This window comes from Ambystoma mexicanum, chromosome 8 (assembly GCF_040938575.1).
Source record: "Ambystoma mexicanum isolate Mex_15411 chromosome 8, UKY_AmexF1_1, whole genome shotgun sequence".
Classification (NCBI taxonomy): Eukaryota; Metazoa; Chordata; class Amphibia; order Caudata; family Ambystomatidae; genus Ambystoma; species Ambystoma mexicanum.
Window position 1 is genome coordinate 120649343 of NC_090929.1, and position 25095 is coordinate 120674437.

The following is a 25095-nucleotide window of genomic DNA, read 5'->3' on the forward strand; positions in this document are numbered from 1 at the left end:
CCCACGAAACAGAAGGTAAGCAAACGACACAAAAACCTGACAAATGCTGGCCTATGCAACAGGAGCCCTACAAGTCCAGTCTCCACATTTGAGGTCCGAAGGTTATTGACCGCACACATGGAAAAGTATGACAAAAATTAACCACATCCTGGCTGCAACCTGAGAGCCCCAAAAACAACAAAAAGGTAAAAATCACAGCCATTATCTACAGCCCCAAAAACTGGACAAAAGTCCAACCCGGCTGAACAACAGCCCCAACACCAAACAAACTCAAGAGTGAAAAGTACCCATTGCAACCACAGCTCCATGCACAAAACTAAGTGCACCCAGATCCTGGCTGTAAACCCACAGCCTCCAACACTGAAAACGGTGCATATCTCCAATTAAGGTGAAGACTCAGCCCCAACCTCCGGCTTCAGCCCACAGCCCCATGCACAACAAATGTGTACTCCCAAATGCCTCACACACAAAGAAATACACACACACCGAAACAAGTACAGAATCCGCCCAGCCATACTGCATAACATCCATAATAATCAGGGAGAAAACATCCCCCTACGGACAACACCAAAAACACTGCAACAGCAAAAACAAAAAACAGTTAAAACGACAGTGCACATCAAAATGGACCCAGAGATCCACCAAAACCCAAAGGTAATGTCCCCCACACCCGCAAGTCCAACATTCCCCAAGTCCAACCTGCAAAGGAAAAAAATGTGCAAGTGTCCCAAATGCACTACGCTGGAACAAACAACCATATCCAAACATTACATAGTGTCCAAAATATTACACAGTGTCCAAAACATCACACCATGTCCAAAAATACACCCACATGACCGTACAGATGTGCGACCTGCTCCCATATGTCCCCAAAAGGAATGAGAATGTTGTACAGTCCTGCACCCTAAAAGTACATGCAGAATAACCTTTGCCCCACCTAACCCTAAGACAGGGAAAGGCCGCAACATGAACAGAACAGCAATACCATAACAGTCCTTAACACTAACATTAGCCCCTTTGCCAACCCACACAAATTGCACTAACTTTCCCAAAAAGGCCACAACATACAACAACAGCAATAAATAAACACAAACCTTCCCACACAGCAACCTAGTTAAGTTCAGTCCCTTGAGTTTCAAATAAAAATCACAAAGGTCTGGATCCCAAACGTTCAGTTTCTCAAGAAAGGGACAACAGTTCTGGCAATACACCTCACTGTAGAACTCACGAACCATGCAGATCGAGCAAATGGTAGGATCCCCAACCTTCCTGGATATCGAGCAAACGGTAGGATCCCCAACCTCCCTGCAGATCAGGCAAATGGTAGGATCCCCAACCTCCCTGCAGATCAAGCAAATGGTAGGATCCCAAACCTTCCTGGAGCTCGAGCAAACGGTAAGATCCCAACCTCCCTGCAGATCAGGCAAACGGTAGGATCCCCAACCTCCCTGCAGATCGAGCAAATAGTAGGATACCCAACCTCCCTGCAGATCGAACAAACGGTAGGATCCTAGCTACATCACCCTCCAGCACCACCTGGCTGGAAACCTCATAGGGAATACTCCTGTACTAGCCCAGGCCTCCTGTACTCATCTGACTATGTTTCTTGCTGTGGACCTCCTGCCAGCAAGCCTTCCTTACGGGTGCTGACACCTCCCAGACTGTCAGCCTGCAGGGACATGAGCTGCAATCCGCGATGTCCCATGCACCTCCTGCCAGCTTATTTGCTGGCCCGCTGGGATGCCGGTACCTTCAGTGTGAATGTAAGCCTGGAGGTCAGTGCATGTCTCAAAGCTGCTCCCTCTGCCGCAGCACCAGTCCCTAGGACTTCTGGAGAACCAGCTTGTCGGCCAAATGAAGTAGCCTCATGGGTATAGGAAGCTACTACGCCAGTTCTTCTTCAGATATTTTCATTCCAGGATGCACACGTCCAGGCTCCTGCATGTCCCTAGCAGTGCCTCCGGACTCCCGAGCACTTAAGAGTCTGTATCTGCAACCCTACAGTCCCTTCTCTCTGCACTTATGAGCCACACGCTGGCTGCACGTGTGAGTGAACTGCACTTCACCCTTTCCCTCATCCCTGGCACTTCTCCCCTTCCCTCTTCCTTGCACTTGTGCGATCTGAATTACACAAGGCCTAGTAAGGTTATTTTGTCCTCCCTTGTTTACCCCTCCTTGTCTTGTCACACCTAGAAACACTTGTGTACAGGCGTGTTATAAATGCCACATCATATCATATATCACAGTAAGTTACAAGCATGTTAGTACCTCACATAAGCACTGGCCATCTGCACACACCAGTTTCCAGATCTAACTGACTACAGAATGCTCAGTCACGCAAACCCCAACCTTCCATAATGACCTCACCACATTCCACTCACCATGACCCACACCAGAGAGCAAGCTACAAAGATATTGCAATCCACACCAGGGACAGGAGAATTGGGCATAATAGAGTGAGCTGGTTCGGAGTCCTGCGGTGGCCTACAGAACATCCGCCCACCAAGAGTGAGATCAGAAGGGCGGTGAAAAAGACAGAGCCCTGTGGGAAAGATGATAGGAGAATCGTCCTGTGGCCATCAGTGCGAAAATAGTTAGCAATGCCCCCTGGAAATGGGGGAACTCATAGGTAGTCAGCATTCAGTATCTGCAGCGGTGAGTACGTGTGCGGAGATATGGGTTGCTGCAGTAAAGGGCAACATCCCCCAGGCCAGTGGAAGAGCTTTTGACAGCTGAAGGGGCACAGGAAGCACAGCGAACATACCTGTGCTGGCTCTTTGCAACCAGAATAGGAACCGTGCTCTGAAACGTTCAAGTTTGCATGGACGTTCAAGTTTGGACGGACACAGCCAAGGAGCCGCCATAGGACAGTGGAACACTGGTGGTGAATCAACAGGGGAAGTGAATGGCCACAGATATTTATGTCTATATTGACGGATGTAAACTTTGACTGGAACAGGAATTAGTTGGGATTAGGGGGTCGCCTGGTAGTTGTGGTACGTCAGACATAGGAGAAGCACTCAAAGACATGATCTTAATAGGTTCCAGTTTATCAAAGTATAGAAACACCTGTCCTATCCCTACCTCCGTGATGGCGGTTCCCAGGTCTACAAAATAACAGAAATGGTGCTCATGATGACATCTTGCAAAATAACATTTGTCCTCTGTCCCAAACCTATTCTGTTCTATTGCCTGACCCTACCACTAATGACAAAGAAACATCAGTTACCCTATATAAGTATCCTACTCACCTTTTAGCTTGGGCTGGCTGTCGTGTGACCCCCACACAATTGTTTTTCCTTGTGGTTCAGGCCTCAGCCTACAGGTCCAGTTCACAAGAAGTTCTGTGTTACTCCCTGTAGAAGGGGACTCCTGGCCCCTCACCAAGGTTCTACTTAACTCAAAAGGTTTCATCTTTAGTTGCAATATTTGTTCTTGTAGTTCAGTCACTTGTGTGTCACAACAGGATTGTAACCTCAGATTCTGTTGTCATGTTTGCTTGCCCCTCCATGTTATTTCATTGTTTCTTATCTCATTAGATTTCTTTGTTCAGACTGGACCTTCTGTTTCTATCACTTGCAGCAAATTCTTCTGATTCTCAACCCTGCGTGGGTCGCTCAGTTTCTCAGCCCCTGGCTGGGTCTCTGGCCTCTTGGTTCTCTTGGGTCTCTTACCCCCTCATGGGGTCTTGGTTTCAGGTTCGACTCTCCAGGGTATTTTGATCTTTCTTATAACACAGTTAGCCGCTCATGGGCTACCCTGCCTATCTGTTCATGGTCCCATACCAAAACATCGAGAAAAAAAACTGAGAGTCACAAATCAATTAATTTTGTAATTGAATTTACACACAGTTCATCGAAAAATAGGGAAAGTGTGGGGTTGGGGTATTACTTAAGGTGGGGGGATATGTGGGGGCAGTTGGGTGTCTCATAAATTAAGGTGTTGTGCCTCGCAGTAAAAGTTCTGTTGTTTTAACGTAGATCCTTGTTCATATTAGTAAAATGTCCTCACCCCCTCTAGGGTTACTGGGTCTTTCAGCCCAATAGCAGCTATCCTGCCTCACAGGCTGTGTGCCTGATACCATGTTTTCATCCCCTCAAGTAGTACTGGGCCACCCAGCCCATTGTAGGCGTTTCGGTTTTGTTGGCCATATGCGTGATATAATGTCCTCACCCCTTTTTGAAGTTCCTCAGAAACTTCACCGCTCTCCGCCCTTTTGGCTGTGCACCAGTGTTGTGGTGGTGGTGTTCATCTAAATTGGATTTGGCTGCAGAGCTGCACCGGCATGGTCGTTGGCTCTCTTGCAGTGGATCCTCGACTCAGCTTCTTTACTCAGGAGCACTGGTGCATCGTGTCTCCGGTGGTTCTGTCTCACGCTTCAGCGGACCTCGGATTGTGAGACCCTCTGCCCTCCTGAGATTCACAGTGTTCCGTGGGCTCTGCAATCACTCCACCCATCCTGTATCTGATGTGGTCCTGAGTCCAGGATCGGTCCGCCCAGAGTTACAGAACAGGCATCCACTTTTCTGCAGCCTGGATAAGGCTTACTCTTCCCCCACAGGCATGGGCTTTAACCCTTTTACATTCTCCTTCAAAACAAGGGAAGAAATAGGATTGGCTCTGCAGGTCCTGAACAGAGGTCAACAAAATTGGATCAACAGCCAAGCCAGTTAAAGGGCCCTCTACATGATAATATTGTTCAATTCCGATATAACCCATAAACAACAGGGATTCTGTCTTAAGGGAAGGTATAGTCGCAACCTTATTCGGGACATCCTTGTCGCCTAAAGGGGGGGGGATCACCCACAGTGAGATCCTGATTGCCCTGTGAGCTATGTAGTATATTGCATCAAAAACTTCTTTTCAGTGTTGTGTGTTATGTATTGTGTAATGTGGGTTATTACCTAGTAGAGAAGTTATAAGTCCGTTGGTCTAGAAGGGGGTGGGGGTTGTGATTGTCCTTCCCTTGTATGGATATTAAATGAGCAGAACCTGGCCAGATGTTCTAGAAAAGCAACACATCACTGATTCTGAGATCGGTCTGCTTCCCAGAGTGATTGAGGATGTGCACGTAAGAAAGTGGGCGTACAAACAAGGGCGTGCACAGCTGAAAGAGCGGTCAGTGAGAGATGCATTAGAAAGCAAGGGATATCTTCGAAAGTATAGATGCTGGGCTTGTTTACAAAAAAGCACAGAGGTCTTTGCTAGTGAACAAGCAGGAAACTCACTCAGCTTTTCATAGAGTGACCTTGTTGATGGGGCTGCCTGTTTTCTTGGAGGCATCGAAAAGGTTAATTGTGTCACCCCTCTAGTGGGTGTTCCATAAATCAGCCTATCATGGTTACCCTAATAAGGCAAACAAGTACTACCTGATGATGACACATTTGTTGTCTAAAAACGTCAATTTTTCATACTTTTCACAATAATAACCCCATATAAGATGCAGATATGATGCATAAATCCCACCAACACTTATATCTCAGGGACTTCAGAACCACACACATTGTACGACCACCCAGTACAATCTGTGGGTAGTCCATTTGAAGATGTGTACATTTTGGGACATTTATAGTGGAATATCACAATGTTACATCCATCTTTCAACAAAATTGTGACACAAGCCTCATTAGAGCGCAGCCTAGAATAGCCTTATTTTGCACAAACCCTGTCCTGGAGTGTACATGCTCTAATGATTTTGTATGTTTGTGATATATCCAACATATTTTCAGAATATTGCCTCTGGTTTGGTTTCATCATTGATAAACCAGTCATCTGTGATTCCGTCATGGACGACAACAGTTGCGGCTTGTGTAAGATATTGAACCTGGTCTTCCTCAGGATATCTTAGGAACACACCTCCTAATTTGCATCACCCCACTTATCAGCGACCACAGAGCAGTAAATGAACCCTTCTGCTGATCCACTTTGCAGACTCCGGAGACATGACATGAGGGTCTGCCATATATTTCAGTGAATTAAGCCCTTGCCGCTGTGATCTGCAGCTGATATCCATGTATTTTGGCACCGCTGACTCTCAATATTTTGAGGATGATAAAATCAATTCCAACAAACTGAGTAATGGCAGTACTTGGCATTTATAGCACTGCAAAAAGGCAATATGTTGAGGATGGAACCAAATTAAAGTAAACCTTTATTATTGTGATTATTATTACTATTAATATTATGATGATTTTCATGAAGTGCATCAATATTTTTTTTTTTTTAAGTACAAAAAAGAGAGAGTGGTCAAGAAACTAGGCTGATTTTCCCCTATCAGACTTCTGTTTCTTCTCGATGGTGATCAACAGAGCCAAGCAAGAGGCTAAAAAATCTAAAAAATCATGATGGTGAAGTGGGGTCCAAATATCGTGTCAACTCTATCTCTTTCTTGAGTTATGGTGGACCCAATAGCTGATAACGTTTCCAAAAAAAATTCGTACCTTTTGTGATTGCATCCTTGAGCGCGGGGGGGCTGCTCGCGATGGACGTCGACACGCTACTCGTGGGCGGAGATGGACTCAGCTTGCCCGTTTCCCATGACAAAGTGTTCCTCGGACTTGACAAATAGTTTATTTGATGAGAACAATTCTAGAATTAGGCAAAAACAAGGACACAATTAATTTACGACTTTGCCGAACATAGATAAGGCTCTCAAAACTCTACATTCCTATTTTAGCTCAGATTAAGAAAATATTTTATGGGGGCAAAACAATTGAAGAATGACTTTTATAGCATGATTCATGGAATTATTTGCGTGAAAAACGCAGATCTGCGCGCCTTTCTACCCGAAAATCCACATACTTCAAACAGGGATTTTTGGACAGAAAGGCACGCAAATCTGTGTTTTTCACGCACATAATTCCATGAATCAGGCTGTTAATGTCATGTTACCATTCAGTGGTGGACTTACCAGAGCAGTGTGAGATTGCCATCATGGAAGGAGTCACAGTATAATAAACACTTTTATTAATAAAAATGTCAGGATGGAAAAATGCCTAACTTGCCCTATGGTAAGGTGGGATTTCCCTGCCTAAAGAAACTAAGGAAAGTCTGTGTCAATAAGTTGAACTGAAAAGTATGACTGTGTACAAAACCTATACTTGCCCTCACAAGTAATACAAAAAAATGTGATGGGATGGCAACCATAAACTAAACAGTGTTTACAAAAGTAAAGGTCTAAGCTATTTCCAACTCCGGTTTACTGTTCAGCTTCTTTTCCCCAAATGTAAATACATTTGTTACAATGTTCAAATTACCTACTTTCTGACTTGAAGCAATTAAGTTCCACACTTTTGTAAAGGTCAGAATGCCCTTCCCAAGTTCAATACAGTTTTAGGGCAGCACGTCTCAGGGTTTCCTTCCTCAAGATCAATATCGAAAGACTGCACAAAAAGTAGTATCTTGGAGCTTTGGTTTCATATTTCAACAATTCTTCATAAATTAGGGTTCCCTTCCGAAAGTCTGTTGAAACACCAATAGTTGGTTTCTTCCTTCCACAACAGTAAACTTCCTTGTTAGCATTTAGGGGTTCTCTCGCCTTGGCACAGTTTTGGACCACATGGTCCACCCATTACAGTTCACACAACTAGGAACCTTGGATTCACTTTTCAACAGTTCTTTACTCCACTGATAGCAGCTGCACAGTTTTAGACCACTTGGTCCACCCAACCAAGTCACGCAAAGAGGAACTTCCAGGTCTCCTTGAGTAGTTCAATATTCAGCCAAACAAGTAGTTTTCACAATGTAGCTCCACAAATTTAATAGACAAGTGGTCTCTCAACCTTGACTCCAACTTTGCCCTCAGAGTCTTTCATTCAACTTAGTTTCATAATGACTTTCAGTTAATTGTTCAATATTTAGCAACTTTCTTCTTCCCTTTCATTCAGTGTTCAATAGATGCAGTTTTTCCTTTTTTCAGTTCAGTACTCAAAAAGTGCAGCCTTGTATGTTTGATTCAATTCAGTATTCCAAAAGAATGCTGCTGAGCCTGGTCCATTCAATTCATTGATCACTAAATTAAACTTTGTTTGTTCCATCCAATTCTGTATTCAATATAGACAGCTTTGCATATTTCATTTGATTCAGTATTCATTAAAGGCAACTTTGCTTGTTCCATTCATTTTGGTATTCAATAAAATCAACTTTGCGTGTTTCATTTGATGCAGTAATCATTAAAAGCTACTTTGTTTCACTCAGTTCAAGTTTGTTTCATTCAATAAAGACAACTTTACTTGTTTACGTGGACCGCTACTACATTCATGGTCCTTGGAGTGCCAAGGAGTTCTAGCATGTACCCAGGCCTGGTAGCTCCTGTTAACGGCTTCTCCCAGAGCGGGAAAGCCTGTTCACCGGGTGCTCAGCACTCTCCTGCTCTCGTGCATAACTCCACCACCACACCTCGGCAGTGTCTGCTGCCTGCCTCCCCTTCTGTGGGATCTTGGTCCTGCACAATCACACCAGCAGGACCCCAGGGGTATTGGTTGGCTTCTCGGTGTCAAAGCGTATCTCACTCCTGCACAGCTCTTTCTGCTGGGCTTTCCTCCTTCCCTGCTTCTCTGTTGTGCTTCAGTCTTCCACCTTTTATATACCTTGGGTGTATACTTTCAATTAATACTGCCTGACTCTTATTACACGGACATGCCTGACTTTCAGCATGTTCTTTCCCCTAGTACCAAAGTGGTGAGAGTAATTGGTGTTTATTACTCTCAGTTGCTTCTTCCTATAACCACTTCTGGGATAGGCGTTCGCTCCTGAAAAGAAGAATGTGGAATACTGTGTCTTACCTAAGGGCATCCCACCTCCAATCCCCAAGGACCCTCCATCCTGCTGATCTTCCCTCACTTGTCCGTCCCCAGGGGCAAGGTCCAAGAGTGATGGCCTGTCCATGGACACCTGCCCATAGGATACAGGGAGGAGTAAACGTGAGAAGACCCTCAGCTATCTCATAGTAGTTAGAAAGCACCTTATAAACAACATTAACCTATGTCTTTTCTACGTCACCTTAATTTATTAAAATGAGGTCCCTTGCAAAATTCACCTTTCCCTTTGAGCAAGTTACAACGCCTATCTGACAGTGCTTTCCATCCCTGTGTGTGGTATTTGGGAAAGTCCAGCAGGGCTAGTAAGAGTGTTTGTATCTCAATCCAGTTAGATGGTCAAGCTGAATGGTCAAGGTGTGAGAAACTCTCTCAGCCAAAAATAAAACTATTATTGGTTACCATATTAATGTATGTATTCTGTTTTCTTTTGCCACTAGAAATGACTGATTCAATGAGCCCCAGTTTCCCACCCAGGGTCTTTATTGTTGTACTTTGCTTAATGAATTGATTTCCGAAGTTCACTTCTGGAAGCACCCACTTCAAATATCATAGCATCTATACTATTATCTCCAGTGCAGCCTGATAAAGGCACTCAACCCATTTCAGTGACATCGTCTGACTAGGTGGCTGTTCCCATCTGCCCGGGTTCCCCTTCTCTCTTCACCGCTGCCTTCTTCTCAATCAAGTCTAAGATCTTGGAATCCCACTACCACATTAGGGGTCTGTCACATCTCCTTGAATCTGCATTACCCTCCCTTCCATAATTTCCACGTCCGCTATACATTCTAGTACTATTGATAAGACTGGCCTCCCTCACATACCACACTTCAGCGGCAAAGGATCACCTTGAAAATGGTTCTTCCCGAGCGTGCAAAATGAAAAAAACAGCATCATGGGCAAACAGACACAATGGACCCATCATTCACTAGAGGCACTAGGAAGGTTTACATCCTGAAGCCAACAGCAAATGCTAATCCAGATAGTCCTGTAGAAGTGCCATCTGATTGTATGAAAAACATATATACTCATACCTGATATACAGTATTCTTACTATAATCACAGGCAAGACAGCTCATTGATCTACCATCAATACATTATAAAACCTTTAGAATCCTAAAAGCATCTAGAGCACGGTAGTATAGCTCAGTGGCAATGCGCCCATCTTGGAAGCAAGATAACACACAGCAACACAGGTTTGAATCCTGCGTCCGCACTTTGAAACCTCTTTGGTATTAAACACTTTATAAACAAAGTAATAATAATTAGTGATGTCTTGTAAAACACCTCCTTCCACAAATCTTCTACATGTCCAAATTATTTTGTGCCGGGGACTCCATCACTCCACATCCAATCAAAATACCTGCTTAGATTAGAAAAATACCCTTTTGTGCTCCTAACCCCACAAGCAAATTCCATTAACCTCATTCCACTCCACTCCCACCATAGGTACACTCTATCTGCCTACTTTATTCCCAAATCTTGAATGACCGAACTCCACAAGAGAATGGCCTGCTCCTCCCTTGTTGTTACCTCCCTGTTCCCTTGATCATCTGCTTCTGGATCTTCCCCGATGATTGTAAAGTGTTCTCTAGTTTCTTTGAAGCTAGAGCCACACTCAATAAATACCCTTAATAATAACACAATAATGATAATAATAATAACACTGAAGGACCATTAGTGAGCTGAGCTCACTTCTAAAGCTTCCCACACTTCCCTTTCCTATTTGTTTGTTCAGAAGGATTTTCTATCTATTTCTCCATTCTATGAGCCTCCTCACCCCTTGCTCTGTCATAACTCCTTCTATGTTCTGCCCTTCTCCTCAATCACCCCCTCCCAGTTCCAAATTCTTCTAAGGACTGAAAAAAACATATTCTCATCTCTACACCTTTGCCACATTGTATTAATCGAACAGCCCACCCCTGTGTGTTGCCCCTTCCTCTTCACACACGTAGCAGCTTTTCTTCTCCTCTTCAACAAGTTGAAGGTAGCCAACCCCTCATCACAAATTAATGTCTCAATCCTGATGACCTGAAGATCTACTCTCCAGCCCCATAGTCTTTTCCTAACTGCACTCCTCCAACATAGCATAACCTCCCAGCTGAAATAATAATGTGCTGTTCATTTATTCATTTAGCACTTGAAGCAACGCTTTTGACCAGACCATTTTTATGTATAATTATTACTACCCAACCCAATTGAAATTAATACTCATTTCAAAGTGATCCATCTGCTGTTCTGCTGTCTCGTTGGCTCCTGGGTCCTTTACTCTAACACCGCACTCTGACTGACGAACGCAGCACGGCGAGGCTCCGAGCGCTGGAACTGGTACTGGTACGGGCTCTGGTGCTGGTGCTCTCACGGTACTCACGGTACAGCCGCGGAGGAGCGGGACCACAGGTGCGTCCTGCGGAAAGAACAACCCGGTGCACGTTGATACACTTTCGAGCGGGGGTAACCCAGAGCACTACTATCGAGAAGTTTGAACCATGGGTCCTGCCTGAATGTATCACCGGCTTTTTCCCTGGCGGAGTCTCATATCACGATCGAGCACTGTGGGGCATGGTGGCATTGAGCATTTGCTCCTGCTGTGGCCACTATTAGGTGAGTCTTGGTGTGACCAGAGGAGTGTGGTGAAACCCAGCACTTGTGCTTGTGCTGTGAGCAGCGGAGTGCAGGGATATTCAGAATTGGGCCCGCGCTGTGAGTAGTGGAACGTGGGAATATTCAGCACGGTACCTGCGTTGTACACAGCAGAGCGTAGGAACACCTATCATTGTGCCTGCGCTGCTGAGTAGTGGAATAGTGGGAAGGCTGCCGTATATTTCCAGCATTGTATCACTGCTGAGAACATTGTTCCTGTGCTGTGCAGTGGTGGAGGATTGGAATTGGGACCCCCAGCTGACAGGAGGCCTCACTCACCGCGTCTTGCTGGACTTTCCTGTGCCTGGTCCTCTGTCTTTAGGCTCCGGGTTAGAGCTAGAGACCTAAGCGTTGTTGTGTGGCGAAGGTATTGTGAGAGAAAAGGTATCTTCCTGGAATCCCACTTATAGTTCTCACCAACTGCCCTATTCTGTCCATATACTAGCCCTTTGCCGCCTCTGTTTGGACATGTGTGTGCATTGCATGCTTATACAAAGCAAAGCAAGATCTACAGTTTGAATTGATGTTGCTGAATTTTACCCTGTGAGTGGCCCAATTGGCGTCTTTTTGCTGACCTGGTCAGGATTGACTTTTGGGCTAGAGTGATAGTATCTAGAGCAAGAGCGTCTCCTAAAAATTGGGTTGGAGTGCATTGAAGAAATCTACTCCTTATTTCCAGGAGAGCCTTTGACATCTGGCGAACATAACTCTGATATAGATTGGATTATCGTATTACAATGCCACCAGGGGAGAAAAGCAACACAAAACAAATATAACCTACGCAAGACAAAGAAACAATTGGTTGCAGACGAGATGGGAAGTCCTAAAACAAACAATAAGAAGAAACCCAAAAAGCCTGCTGCCTTAGGTAAAGGGGCAATAACTGTTTTTTCCCCCACATCCTATACTAGAAATCAATTCTACAATTATAGAGGAACCAGCATTGCCTGGTGACGAGGGGGGTGTACTAATGAGCTCCACAAACTTTGACGATATTGACAACAATTCGTTATTAGATCTTTGTTTGAGCATTCAACGAGGGATGACCCCACAGATCCCCAGACTGACTGGAGACAAACGTCTGCCACATGACAGTAATCCTTTGTCCTCTCCAGTCAATGATGTGGATCACTCGGCACCTATGAGCCGACTGTCAGCTTCCCCTAACTTGGTAATGGTTTCAATGGAAGACGTGCCTGACTTGGAGGAAGGAGACCTCTCAACTTTGTTCCCTGGGGCAAAGGAACTGTCAGAAATGCAATCCTCTGTGGCCTCTCTTCAATTTGCCCTCAAAATTCTGCTCCAAATGACAGGGCGGATACTTACAAACACTAACCCTTTGACTACTACACGGGTAGATGAAGAAAGTGAGCCATCAATGCACTAAAATTACATTCATCCCCAGGGTGATCAGCCAATCAGGTGCCTGGACCAGTGGGCAAGAATGCACATCTTTTATTTTAAATTTCAATTTTTAAAGTGGGGAGGCAACAGGGACCCTCTCACTGTTACGTCTCCATCTCGCCAACCCCCAAAACAAAACATATCCGTTCCCCCCTCCCCACATACCTGCCAGACCAGAGCTTTGTGCTCCGGTCCTGGTGCTCCTCCTGCTCCCGGCTGCCACCACAGAAATGGAAAAGGGACATTTTCTCTGTAGATTGGCATCGCGCAACAAGCACAGTCAATCTCAAGAGAAAAAAAATAAATATTTCCACCTGGAATAAACTCTGGGTGCAAATAGATTTTCACCCTGCATCGGCAGGGGGACATGGCTGGTAACAGCCTCAAGCCCTGACTGAGGACTTTGCTTCGCTCAAGGCCTACCTAGGCTCGGACTGGCGGGCCATTACCGGCCATGTACTCCCACCAATACGGGGGTGAAAGTCACATTTGTAATTGTAAATACATAGGCATAATGATGGCTGCCCAATTATACCGGATGACTGCAAATGTATCCAATTTCTTTCCTCACCTAAACGTTGCCTTCTTCAAGTTTGCCTCATTCTTGACTCAGAGGTTTAGTCATTTTCTTTCTGACCTCAACATCCTCACCTGATATCTCTTTGCATGCTATCCTCTGAGATTACAATCCCTGGTTTCCACCCCAGTGGCCACCTTTTATTTGCACCCAAATCAAGTGCATTGTTAACCTTTTTGTTTGTTCTCCCTACGATTCCTCAAGAAAGTTACTCACTTCCTCTGATTCCCAGACAGAGCGACAGTCATCACGTCTTCCATCTTGCCCAGGGTGAACATGGCACCAGACTCTACCTACGACTTCCTCATGTCGCCATTTTCAAATTGCAAAGATTGCGGAATGCTGCCGCCGGCCTCCTCCTTAAACACATCACCATAGCCCTTTCCTTCATCCAATGGCTCCAGTTGGGATGGAAGCACTTTCCATTGTCCACTAGCCTTTCCAGGAAAGTGCCCTCTCCCTCATCTCACTGGCTAATCACGCAGCACATCATTCCATCTTTCTTTCGGAAGTTTCCCCCAAGATGAATCAGAAAAGCCAATACCAGGTTGGCCAAGACTTCCCTTTTACCGCTCTCATTTAATTTCACCACCATCACCTTTGGGCATTTCCATATACAGCCCCAATGGTGTACACTGTGATCTATAAGTGTCCTTAATAATAAATAAACAAATAACCTGGATTTGCCACCTATCTGGAAAGATCTACTACCTTGATGATGAATTCATAGTTATGAAGAGGTTCGCTAGGTGTGCTACCTATAAAATATCGTGCCTGCATTTTATCCATGAAAACGTAAGAGGTTTATAAATATTGCTGACGATATTGCTGATGGCCTCCGCCTTTCCTGTGCTGCTATGAATGCTGATAATGGTCACATGCACACACTTGCAGTACTTGGAAACAATAAGGTCCTGCATTTAAATTTAATAGGGCCTAATTTACTAAGCTAAATAAATAGCTTAAGTAAGAGTAAATTTGCTAAGCTAAGAAAAAAAGGTGTAAGTAGAAGAAATGACTTAAGCTAGTGACCTGACAGTATTTGTGGGTCTCCTGCCAGTTAAATGCAGCGGCAGCAGAAATATGCTGGAATCACCTAGGGCCACTCAATGCCACAAAAACATCCTGCTGGTAATCCAGAGCTCACCAAAATTCACAATATGAATTTAAAAAGTACTATTTCTAGCGATAGGTGGGCCTGTGCTAGAAATATGATTTTCTTGATTTCTATCATGGGTGGTCCACACTACAGTTTGATCAACATTATTGTACTCTGGGAGTACTCATTGTAGGAATAGCCCTTAGATTATTTGAAGACCGATATCTACAACACTAAATAGAAATCTAGGACGGGGTGGGGAGAAGAGGGTGTTGTACACAGCAGTGTTGCTGTTTGCAGTGTGTGGTCCAGATATAATGGGTTTTTTTTCTAGAAATAGTATTCTGATATTTTAAGAGCAAACTCCATCTGTGCTAGCAATGTTCCTATTTCCATCATTTCTGAGCCTTTAGCCGTGGTTTCTTTCTATTTCTATCACAATACTCACCTGGCAAGTGCTCAAAGCAGTTAGCACACCCGGGCACCTCAAAATGAGGTGCTTTACGCCATGATTGTAGTGTGTGTTCCCCGGGTCCGCGCTTAGAAACCTCTGGGTATTAAGCGTGTTATAAATAACCAATTACAATTACAATGGTCTTTAAGCAAGGGCGATAAGTATGATTCTAAATGTGTTATTCCTATTTTCTCTACTCAAGGAATATGCAATCATCTTGGAATCTGGTGGACCATCGCCTATTGCTCTTCACGTTTGCTTCTAATGTACCCTGCCTAAAGATTTTCTCTGCTCACTTCTTTTCTTCTGATCATACACAATTATTTTAGATGAAATTACCCAAGGGCCGCACAGGAGCTCCGTCCTGATTATGTTTCTAACATGAACAAGACCATTTTTCATAGCAATTTTTCCATAATGTATTGTCCTCAACAGCTGCCATTTCCCACAGAATACACACTTTAAAGAAATGGGTAAATTATTTGTTTTCGCAACATTTGTAATAACACCGCCCCGCAGCACACCTCGATGTATTAGACCACTTTTTTCATGGAGCTTCACTTCCATTTCGATACACTTATCGCCCTTGCCATATTGTGATAACGTTATCAAGGGCACAATCTCGTTAAGGTTCAATGCTCTGGTGGCACTAACATGTGCGCAACACACTTTTGCGTGACATACATGACAACCACTTTCCATGTTTATTCTTCGTGTGTGTGTCTTGTTGTTCGTAATTTCTCTATCTGCAGTATCAATTACTCAACCTTTTGCTCTACTTACTGAACCATTCGCCACACTATTCCGAGCCGAGTAAGTGTTTTTTTTTTTTTTACTTGATTTTAACCAAAAAGGTTTTTAGAAGAGTGTTCCATGATGCTATTTCATAACAACGTGTTCTTACAATTTCAGTCCGTAGGCTATGTCGTGAGTGACGTTGTGTTAGAGTTTAAAATGAGGTCGAGGATTTTTGCCGTGGCCGTCACCCAAGGGGTCTTCTCTCCTCCAATCAGCCGAGACCACCAAAGAACTTCTTCATGTATATGAGATGATGCAAGAATGTTTTCCAGGTAAGGTTTTCTGATGTGGTCGACCGCTGGGCACATGAGTAGGAGATGTCGAATCGTTTCCAACGCTGCCTGGTTGTTGCAAAATCTACATATATTAGATGTTGACTGCTTTCTCATCTTTAAAATTTCATTCGTTGGTAGAATGTTCAGACATGCTCTCAGGAATAAGTTTCAAAGCTTCCTGTTTGGATATTTTATCAGGAAGGCTTGTGGCTCGTGAAGCTTCCTTGCCTGTGGTGGAAGGTATGCCGCAAGTTTGTAGTTTGCCGCAGAGTCCAACGTGGCAATCCAATCGTTCTTGTATAGTCTTTTTTGCATTTTTGTCGGATTCTCTGCAACTTCCTTTTTTGTGCTTTGGATCTCCTCCAATTTTTCATCCTGGATTTTTATCCATTTATTCAGGTGTAAGCTTTGCTCACCTGTATGTTCTTCCAGTATGGCATTCAGAAGGTTTGGACGGTCATCAAGCAGGATTTTCCTATATAACATCAGGGCGTTGCGTTCAAAGGTTCCCTTCAGTGATAATTGGCTTAGTTTGCGTCTTATAAGCACAATTGGAGTTGACTTTGGAAAGGAAAGGACTTTTCATCAAAAGTAGCTTTCCAATTCTGTCCAAATCTGGATTGGTAAGGATGGCATTGCTTCTGCTCCATAACAGATGGTGGGAATAACCTTTGCTTTGTAGAAATTTAGCAGGGGAACAAGCGAAAAACGGCCAAACCTCTTGTCTACAGCCTGTGCCTGGGTAGTTAGACTTCTGATTTTTGTGCGTAACGCAGTTTGTATTGCCTTTTCCTGGTTTGAATTGTCCAACATCACTCCCAGGTATTTGAACTCCGTTACCCTCTTAATTGGCGCGCCTTCTATTTGCCATTTGAATTTTTTTGAACTTCCTTCGCTTTTGCCAAGAAATAGAATTTTTGTCTTGCTTTTGTTAATTTCCAGATGGTTTTTGGCAATGTATTTGGCAAAATTAGACAGCTGTCTCTGGAGACCGATGGCGGTTAGGTCGAGTAGTATGATATCGTCTGCATAAAGCAGTCTTGAGATTTTACTTTTGCCAAGTTGTGGGGGGAAGGATCGCACCTCTCTTTCCGAGTCTTTGAAGTCTCCCATATAGGATAAGAACAGGGCTGGAGCCAAGGGGCATCCCTGTTTGACTCTGGGGTTTGTTGGTATTGCCGCAGACAATAGGCCTTGGTTGTTTAGTCGTACCTGCATTCTGGTGTTTTTATATAGTGATATTATTGGTTGCAGGATTTCTTCTGGGCATCTCCACCTTCGTAGTTTCTCCCACAGGATATGCCTATTGACTTGATCAAAGGCCTGGCTTAGGTCTATAAATGCCAGCTAGAGTCAAGTTCCCTTTGTCATGACCTTTCCCTTTAGAACACTAAGGGTCAGGATGTTTGTTGAGATGCCCATGTTTTTCTTAAAGCCTGACTGAAGAGGGTCCTCGCATTCTGCTGATCGTGACCAATTTTGAAAGTGTCGAAGAAGGAGGGAGCCGTATACTTTGCCGATCACGTCTAGTAATGCGATCGGCCTAAAGTTTGCTGGGTTTTCCCTGTTTCCTTTTTTGTATATGGGAACCACCACAGACGATGTCCAAGAGTCTGGGATTAGCTTTGTTTCTGCACAGCGTTCGAAGACCAGGCTGATGAAAACTGACCATTCCTCCTGGTGCTTTTTCAGTTCGATGTTTGAAAGTCCATCAGGTCCAGGAGCTCTAGAGTTTTTAAGTTTTCGTATCACTTCCAGGATGTCAGACTTGTCATGGAGTTTTACCCATGGTCGTTCTTCACTTTGGGTTTCGTGGTCATTTTCTTCATTTTGGAAGTCAGGATCTTGGCTCGTGCCCAGGAATAGATTTTTGTAATGAGCTATCCATATATCTATGGATATAGAGGTAGCTAGTACGTTGTTCATTTGGCGGTCCGTAGATCTAATCAAAGCCCAAAATTCCCTGGCATTTTTCCCACATAGTTGTTTTAACATCTCTTCCGAGTCATTTTGATATAAAGTGATGCGATGGTTTTTCAGCCATGTTTTGTTGTGTTTGGATGCCACCCAGAAAGGTTTTATTTTGTCCTGGGTGTTATCTCGTACAGCCGCTCTTTTTGCTGCTCTCACTAGCTTTCTTTTTGCTACCTGGATGGTGTCGTATTTGTGGGCACAAGCTTCCTTTCTTGGCCTATTGGTTACTGTTGAGTTTTTAGACATAATGAGGAATGGGCAATAGTCCGGCTTGATGTTAGTTTGTTTTAGGCGCCCCTTCAGGGAGTAGGCTGTTGCTAGTTTACTAATGCTGTTTGCACTCAACGTCAGCCGTTTTTGATTATTTGTTACTTCCAATTTGAGGTCTAATAATTGGAGTGGTTTCCTGAGACCAATCCATGTTGCAGCCAGAAGATTGTAGTCGCTGGCTGCGGTTTGTATCACGTCAAAGGAAGTTATTGCCGGAATTAGGGAACGGGAGGCAAAGATGTAGTCAATTGTAGCTGTTGTTTTTTCACCTTCCCAGGTCGGTAATCGTTTTTTTCCTGTGTGGACACTGTCCAGGTTAACCAGTTCCCTTGAGTCCATCAGGGTGGACCACGCACGTCCACGGGTCTCTGCCAGAGTGGTTCTAGGTGAGGGGTGTTTCTTAGTACAAATTGCGTTGAGATCCCCACATATAATTAGGTAGGAGACCTGGTGTTTGATGTAAGACTGGTCTATCTCGTTTTCCAACAGTGTGATGAAATTTTCATTCGAGATCGCTTCTGAGTTCCAATAGGTGTTGATAATGGTGGGTAAAACTGTTGTGATCTTCCCGTTTTCCATGTTCTGTTGATTCCATGTAACTAGCACCGTTAGTAGAAATAGAGAAGTTGTGAGTATTTCTTTCACAGAGATTCCTTTACCCAGTCGGATGGCTGTTATTAAGCCGGAGAACGGACAGCCTCTTGTTCCGTTGTTTGCTGGTGCATGTGCTAGTTCGTATCCATCTAGGGTTGGTTTTGTCATTAGCCATGTTTCCTGGAAGCACAGGATGTCAAAGTTGGCTAGGTTTACATCTCCAGGAACTGTCAGGTGGGAAAACCCCCAGGTATTCCATGAGCCTAGTCGAAATGTTGTTGCTTCTAGCTTTTTTTGGGTAGTTTGAGCGGTCGTCGATGGAATCAAGGGTTGCTATTTTCGGTTTGCTGACAGGGCCTTCGGGATCCATGCCCACAGTTGTTTTAGGGAGGTCAAGTTTATTTGGTCGTGTGTGTTTTTTCCTATTGTGGCTGGATCCTGCACCAGTGTTCTTTTAATTGAAGTTAAGGGGCCCAGGGGCCGCCTTTTTGATTTATCCTCGGCCATTGACAATGCGGCTCCTTCATCTGTCCCACTCCCTTGGATTTCAGTTGATGTATTAGTGTGTAAACTAGGGATTCTATCCCTCTTTACCCTTCCCGATTGTATCTGATCCGGACTTGCAATTTCTAAGTGTCCCTTTGGGCGACATTTCGGGCTGTAGGGACTGGTCTTTGGGAATCGCCCAGTGGTGTTTTCTTCTCTGTTTGGTGTCCTCCTCTTATAGCGCTGTGGAGACTTCAGGGTTTGTTGAGGGCTCTTGATTTCCATTAGGTCATAGCCTAATTTGAGTAATTTGTCTGATCCATCTCGCAGCTTTTTTGTGACTCTTCCGGACGTAATGTGCTGAAGGGTTGTCGCTTGCTTTCCTTCATGGGTTGGTTCAACTCGTATCAAATCTTCTGTTCTAATTGAAGAGAGGGTGAGCACACTGATGAACAATTTTAAAACTGTTCTTCTGTGTAGGATTACATATTCTCGACTATCCTTGAGTTGTTCTATTTTGAATGAGGGTCGAGTTTCGCCCACCTTCTGTAAAAGGACGTCTTTACCTCTGTCACGTTTGTTTTCTTCTCTCGGACGCCCTTTTCCCGAGGTCGGCCGCTCTTCCGAGTGGGCGTAGTTTCTGTGCCTCCTTGGGGAGGTACTGCGTCTGGTTTCCGTAGGGTCCGTTCTGTCTGGGTACTTATAAGACGTTGAGGTGGCCGCCTTGGATCGGTAGTGTCGTGATGAGTCTCTAGAGGAACCGTCTTGTGATTTAAATAGGTGCACTGTTTGTCCACATTCTTTGCTGTTTTTTGTCTTCTTACATCTGTCTTCTAACGTGAGGAAATGGTAATCCTCATTTTCCTCTTTCGTTGGGCTTTGGATTTGCTGACTCGACCTTGCCAAGGCGGGGATTGGGCAAGGGAGGAGAGCTGGATTCCCGTTTTCCGAAGATGGTTCGTCTAGATGTTGGCTTAGGTTCATAAGCGCTTCTTCCTCTAGGAATTCCTCTGTTGTTTTCGGGGATCCAGGGGAACTTGCTATAGTTGTTAAGTCAACGTAGGTGTGGCTAGTTCCGTCGTTAGACTTGTTTGGTTGGTTGTTTTCCCTCTCTTTTTTCTCTGCAGTAGTTTTGCTTACGGTAGCTGTTTTGGACTGAATTTTCTTTTCTGTAGGACGCAGGCAAAAGACCAGTTGTTTTTTCCCTGTTGTTTGGTCTTTGTTTGTTTTCCTCGGCTGGTCGAAGATGACAAAGTCCCTATTGGCCGTGGCCTCTGACTCTGGCATAGTAGTTTTTTCCAGAGCTGCTGTGGATAGAGAAGGGGGTTCTTCACTGACACAGTTATTTTTAACTGGCCACACTTTTTGAGCTTCAGGCTTCCTCTTGTTAACCAAACAGTTTGCCGAGGCGGTGTTCTTCGTAAGGTCTATTGACTGGAAGTTTGAGCTGTGGTCTGTGGCCGACTCAATTTGACATTTGTTCTCGATTACCAGAGCTTTAGGGTTTTCTTCCACGACCTTTATGGTTTGACAGGCTACTGATTTGGTTGTTATAGACCTTGTCGTTTGGTTGTATAGGGAATCGTCTTGCCGATGGGACCGTGGTTCTGATGGTACCTCTTTGGCTTGAGCTCCTGACTTTGTTTCCATCGCCATGATGTAACCATCCAGGTACAGGAGTTTAGTTGACATCATAGCTGATAAAGTGCTGTGGTCTTTTAACGTGTCGTTTAGGGACTCGTATAGTTTTGTAAACGGAGCCAGAGCTATGCTCACTGCAGACATGATGGCAAATATGTCCAATTTCTTTTTTGGTGAATCTGTGGTTGCGTTGGATAAAGAATCACTCATCCTTTGGGATCGATGTGGGGGGACTGGTGTTGACAGTTGCGAGTCCCTTCTTGGTGGTCGCGTGTGGGATGGTGTTTGCTCCCTTGAAGGTGTTTGAACTCTGCAGTTAGATTTGTTTTGGAGGTCAGTTTGTGAAGAATTCAGATCTTTAGTGAGTTTGTTTCTTCCATTTATGTTTTTTTCTGACGTGTCGGGCTCCAGGGTAATTGGGTCTAGTACCTCCCTCAAGGGGACTGGCCTGTGCTCTGATTCCAGTTCCAAAGCTGCATTAAGGTTGGGTTTTCCAAGCCCTGGGCCAGTCGGCGTGGGTGTAAGTTCGTTTTGTCACTGCTTCTGCTGTCCACCATGTTCTTTTTGTGGGGAGATGATGGTACTTGTTTTTTGTAGTCCTTGGCCCTCTTCCAATATGGCCAATTTCGGGTTTGGCGGCTCTCTATGTTCTGGCTGAGCCGCATCAGGAGCCAGTTGTATGCCGACATTCTCTATGCCAATGACTTCCTGAGGTTCGGCGACTTCAGTAGTGATTATTACCTCTAGCATTTCACTGTCGGAGATTTTGTTTATTCTTTCAAATTTGCGTTTATGTTGCTTTCCAAAGAAATCCTTTAAAGTATGCAAACTAGGCTTCCTGGAGCCTATGGTTGTTTCTTTTTGTTGTTGGGTAATTTTCTTCTTCATGCAGAGGATAGATGTGTTCAGGTTTTTTGCATGCTGCCCCTGGGTTTGTCTTTTTTTATTCCTTCACATGGTTTCTCCAAGTGGGCTGCAGTTCGAGGTTTTAATGGGCGTTGTGCTCTTTTCCATTTTTTCTTGTTTACGCCCTCTTCCATTACGGATTTATTATTTTTCGTATTCGATGGAGATGCAGCCTCCGAGCAACTGCTGTTGTAATCAAGGTCCTGCCAAGCATTTTCTTGGTCGGGTATAGTCCTTTTGCTTTGCTTAGGGACCTGAGAGGCCAGGGCTGACAACATCCACTCCAGAGAGGGGGAATGGACTTGGGCTTGCACGCCATGAGTCACTTGTTGGAGGGGTGCGACTTGGTCGCACGCCTCGCTCCTTTCCAAGGAACTGCCGTTGGTGGCCGCGCTCAAGGGACTCGTGACTTCTGCAGCACTCGATGACTTAGCCTCCATGCTGCGCTCACCGACTCAGCTCCCCCGCACCTGGTCTCCCCACGTCAGCAAATCCCTCGAGTCTTCGGGGGTGCCGGGAGGCCGATGGTCACCACCGGAGCCCCTCGTCTCTCCACACGCCTCCTCCGCCTCCATCGTTACCACGGGCGGAGCCTTCGGTCATGGGAGAGCCGTCGCTCGCAGGATACGAGGGAACCGAGGGAGATCGAGGTAAGGAGTCTTTGTTGTCGTGCTTGTTTGCTGGCTGTTTTCTTCCTGATGGGCTCACGGGGTCCTCTGAGGTGTCCAGCTCAATGCTCGGCTCTGACAACGGGGATCCCGCTCTCCCATCCCAGTGTGCAGGCAAGCGAGCTTCATCTCGTTTGTCGTGACTGTTTGCAATTCTGTTTGAGGGCGGGGAGACAATGTTCAGCCTGGGTTTTTTTGTGATTTGTGAGGTCTTTGGGTTAGCCTTCACGTTTCTAGTCGAGGCGCTGGATGTCACAGCCGGCATTTCCTCACTTAAAAGCCTCTGTGGAGGAAAGGCGGCTTGCTTTTCATCTGGAACAGCGATTCCCTTAGAGGACGTTGTAGTTGGCCTTACGTCCACTTTAGGTTTAAAGCTCTTGGAGTTTGCGGCCTTCAGCGTCCGGGCTCAGCGGGGTAGCGTCTATGGAGTCAATGTCGGCCATAGACTGCCAAAGACTGCTTCTATTCAGCTGCCTGCTCCGCGGCCGCTACGCGGCCGAATGGGGTTTTTGTAAGTGCTCCTCCCCCAGCACTCACAATGGAGACAGTAGACAGACTGGATTCAGGATTCAGGAAGCGGGTAGTGTGGACTGCCAAAGACTGCTTCTACTCAGCTGCCTACTCCATGGCCGCTCCGCGGCCGAATGGGGTTTTTGTTAGTGCTCCTCCCCCAGCACTCGCAATGGAGACAGTAGATAGACTGGATTCAGGATTCAGGAAGCGGGTAGTGTGGACTGCCAAAAACTGCTTCTACTCAGCTGCCTACTTGTGTTTTTTTAATATTTCTGTTACTGATGCACTGTCTAGTAGGAACGCATGTTAACATCCATAGGCATCTCTTTCTACCATTTTCACCAATAAAAGTATTTTGCACACTCTTGTCTGCAGTCAGCCTCATTTCTCTCTTCTGATTTGTTTATTTATTTCATCAGTGATCAATTGTGATTTACTAACCTTTGCATTGGGAACTGCTTTGGTCTTTGCCATTTCCCAACATTTGCTTTTAGAATATGTACTTGTGCAAACTGCTGGCTTAGCATTGAAACGTTATATTTATATTTAAACATATTTGCAAGAACATGTTTTGAATATAATTTGTAATCTAATACCCATTTTGTATGGGTTTCTTTCAATAGATCTGTTCTACTGTGTGCCATCGCCTGTGCATCTTGTATCTACCAAGGACATTATACATTTACAATGGCAGATCTTCATGGCTTCATGGAAGAACCTGGCTACACTGCTGAAGAAATGGAAGGATGTCAAAGTAGAGAGGAATTTGAGGGAACCAATTGACACCAGTAACGATTCTCCTGATCATGAACCAAGTAGAATGATAGATGTTTCTCCTTGGTCTCAATGCCACCGAAATCAACTCACACCGACATTGAGGGGCGCTGCTGCGCACGGAAGAGGATGGCGACTTCTGTGTGAGCTCCGGAGGGATCCAAGGCCAGGCTGCCGATGAAACCGCGTACAGGTTGCGGTTCGGATCATACTTGACATTGAACGTGTGTAATGATGTGCGGCATGTTCATGCGAAGTTTGGTGGATTAGGAGCGTGTCCCTGCTGCAATATCGGACATTCAAGATACGGGGCCTGAGCGCGGCGGGTCCAGGAGACGCGCTGTGAGCTGAGTGGAGGAGCCCAGAATCGACTGGAGTGGAGAGAGGAGGGCGGGAAGGAGGCCGGCAGCTAGCGGAGGCAGACTCGGGCGCTCCGGTACTCGTTCAGCGCCTGAAGGGCCCCGCTCATAAGCAGAGGAGACGGCGGTGCGGACCTTGCGCTGGAATGGGTCTGGCGCCCTGGAGCTGCGCCGTCATGGAGGTGAGGTGGGCAATACGATCATTCACCCCCGTGGACTTAAGCTGGCCTACCCGCGGCTTGTGGCAGCCGAGGGGAGGGGGGGACTTAGACAGGTGCTCGGGCTGCCCCTCCGGCCCCTGGTGAAATCTGCAGCGAACACATTGCCCGAGGATTGCGATGGCCCCGACCCGTCCCCCGCCGCCCGCCATTGTGCATAGGAGAGGCACGCCGCATGTGACGGGTTGATGCTGTGTTTCTCTCTGCTCTGACGTGGCGGAGGTCTCTAAGCGGGGGAGCCGGGACGGAATTCAGGGCCGGCACTGTGTCAGCACCCGTAAAAGGATTGGGGTATACGGCTGAGGTTATCTTGTGCTATAATGCTTCCTGAGACTGCATGTGGCATCTGGTGACGACTTTGCCAGTCCAGTCCGGAGGGGAGACACTGGCATAACAGTCATCGAGTGGGAAGCTTGTGGTTGCTGCTTCTCCATGTACCGCATTACACCAGTCAAGGCGCGAAATGGTGTGCTTTAATTGTGACTGCAAAGACTGAACAGCAGGGGGGCCGTTTACCCCAAAAAAGAACACGCTCTGCTGCACCGGGTGGGGAGGGCGCATGGCAGGGCTCAACTGACTCCCTGCCATCTGATGTTGGAACTGGGTCGTGCAGGGGGCAGGCGGCA

General features: G+C 45.6%; 1 protein-coding gene across 2 annotated transcripts in view; it reads right to left on the bottom strand.

Annotated features, from left to right (window-relative positions):
- Positions 1 to 25095, bottom strand: part of ADGRD2 (adhesion G protein-coupled receptor D2) — a 1057913-nt gene that overhangs the window by 111951 nt on the left and 920867 nt on the right. For both annotated transcript variants that reach the window (XM_069609449.1, XM_069609450.1), the window contains exon 23: positions 6441 to 6588. In XM_069609449.1, the coding sequence (XP_069465550.1) occupies positions 6441 to 6588 (148 nt within the window). The remainder of the gene's footprint in view (positions 1 to 6440; positions 6589 to 25095) is intronic.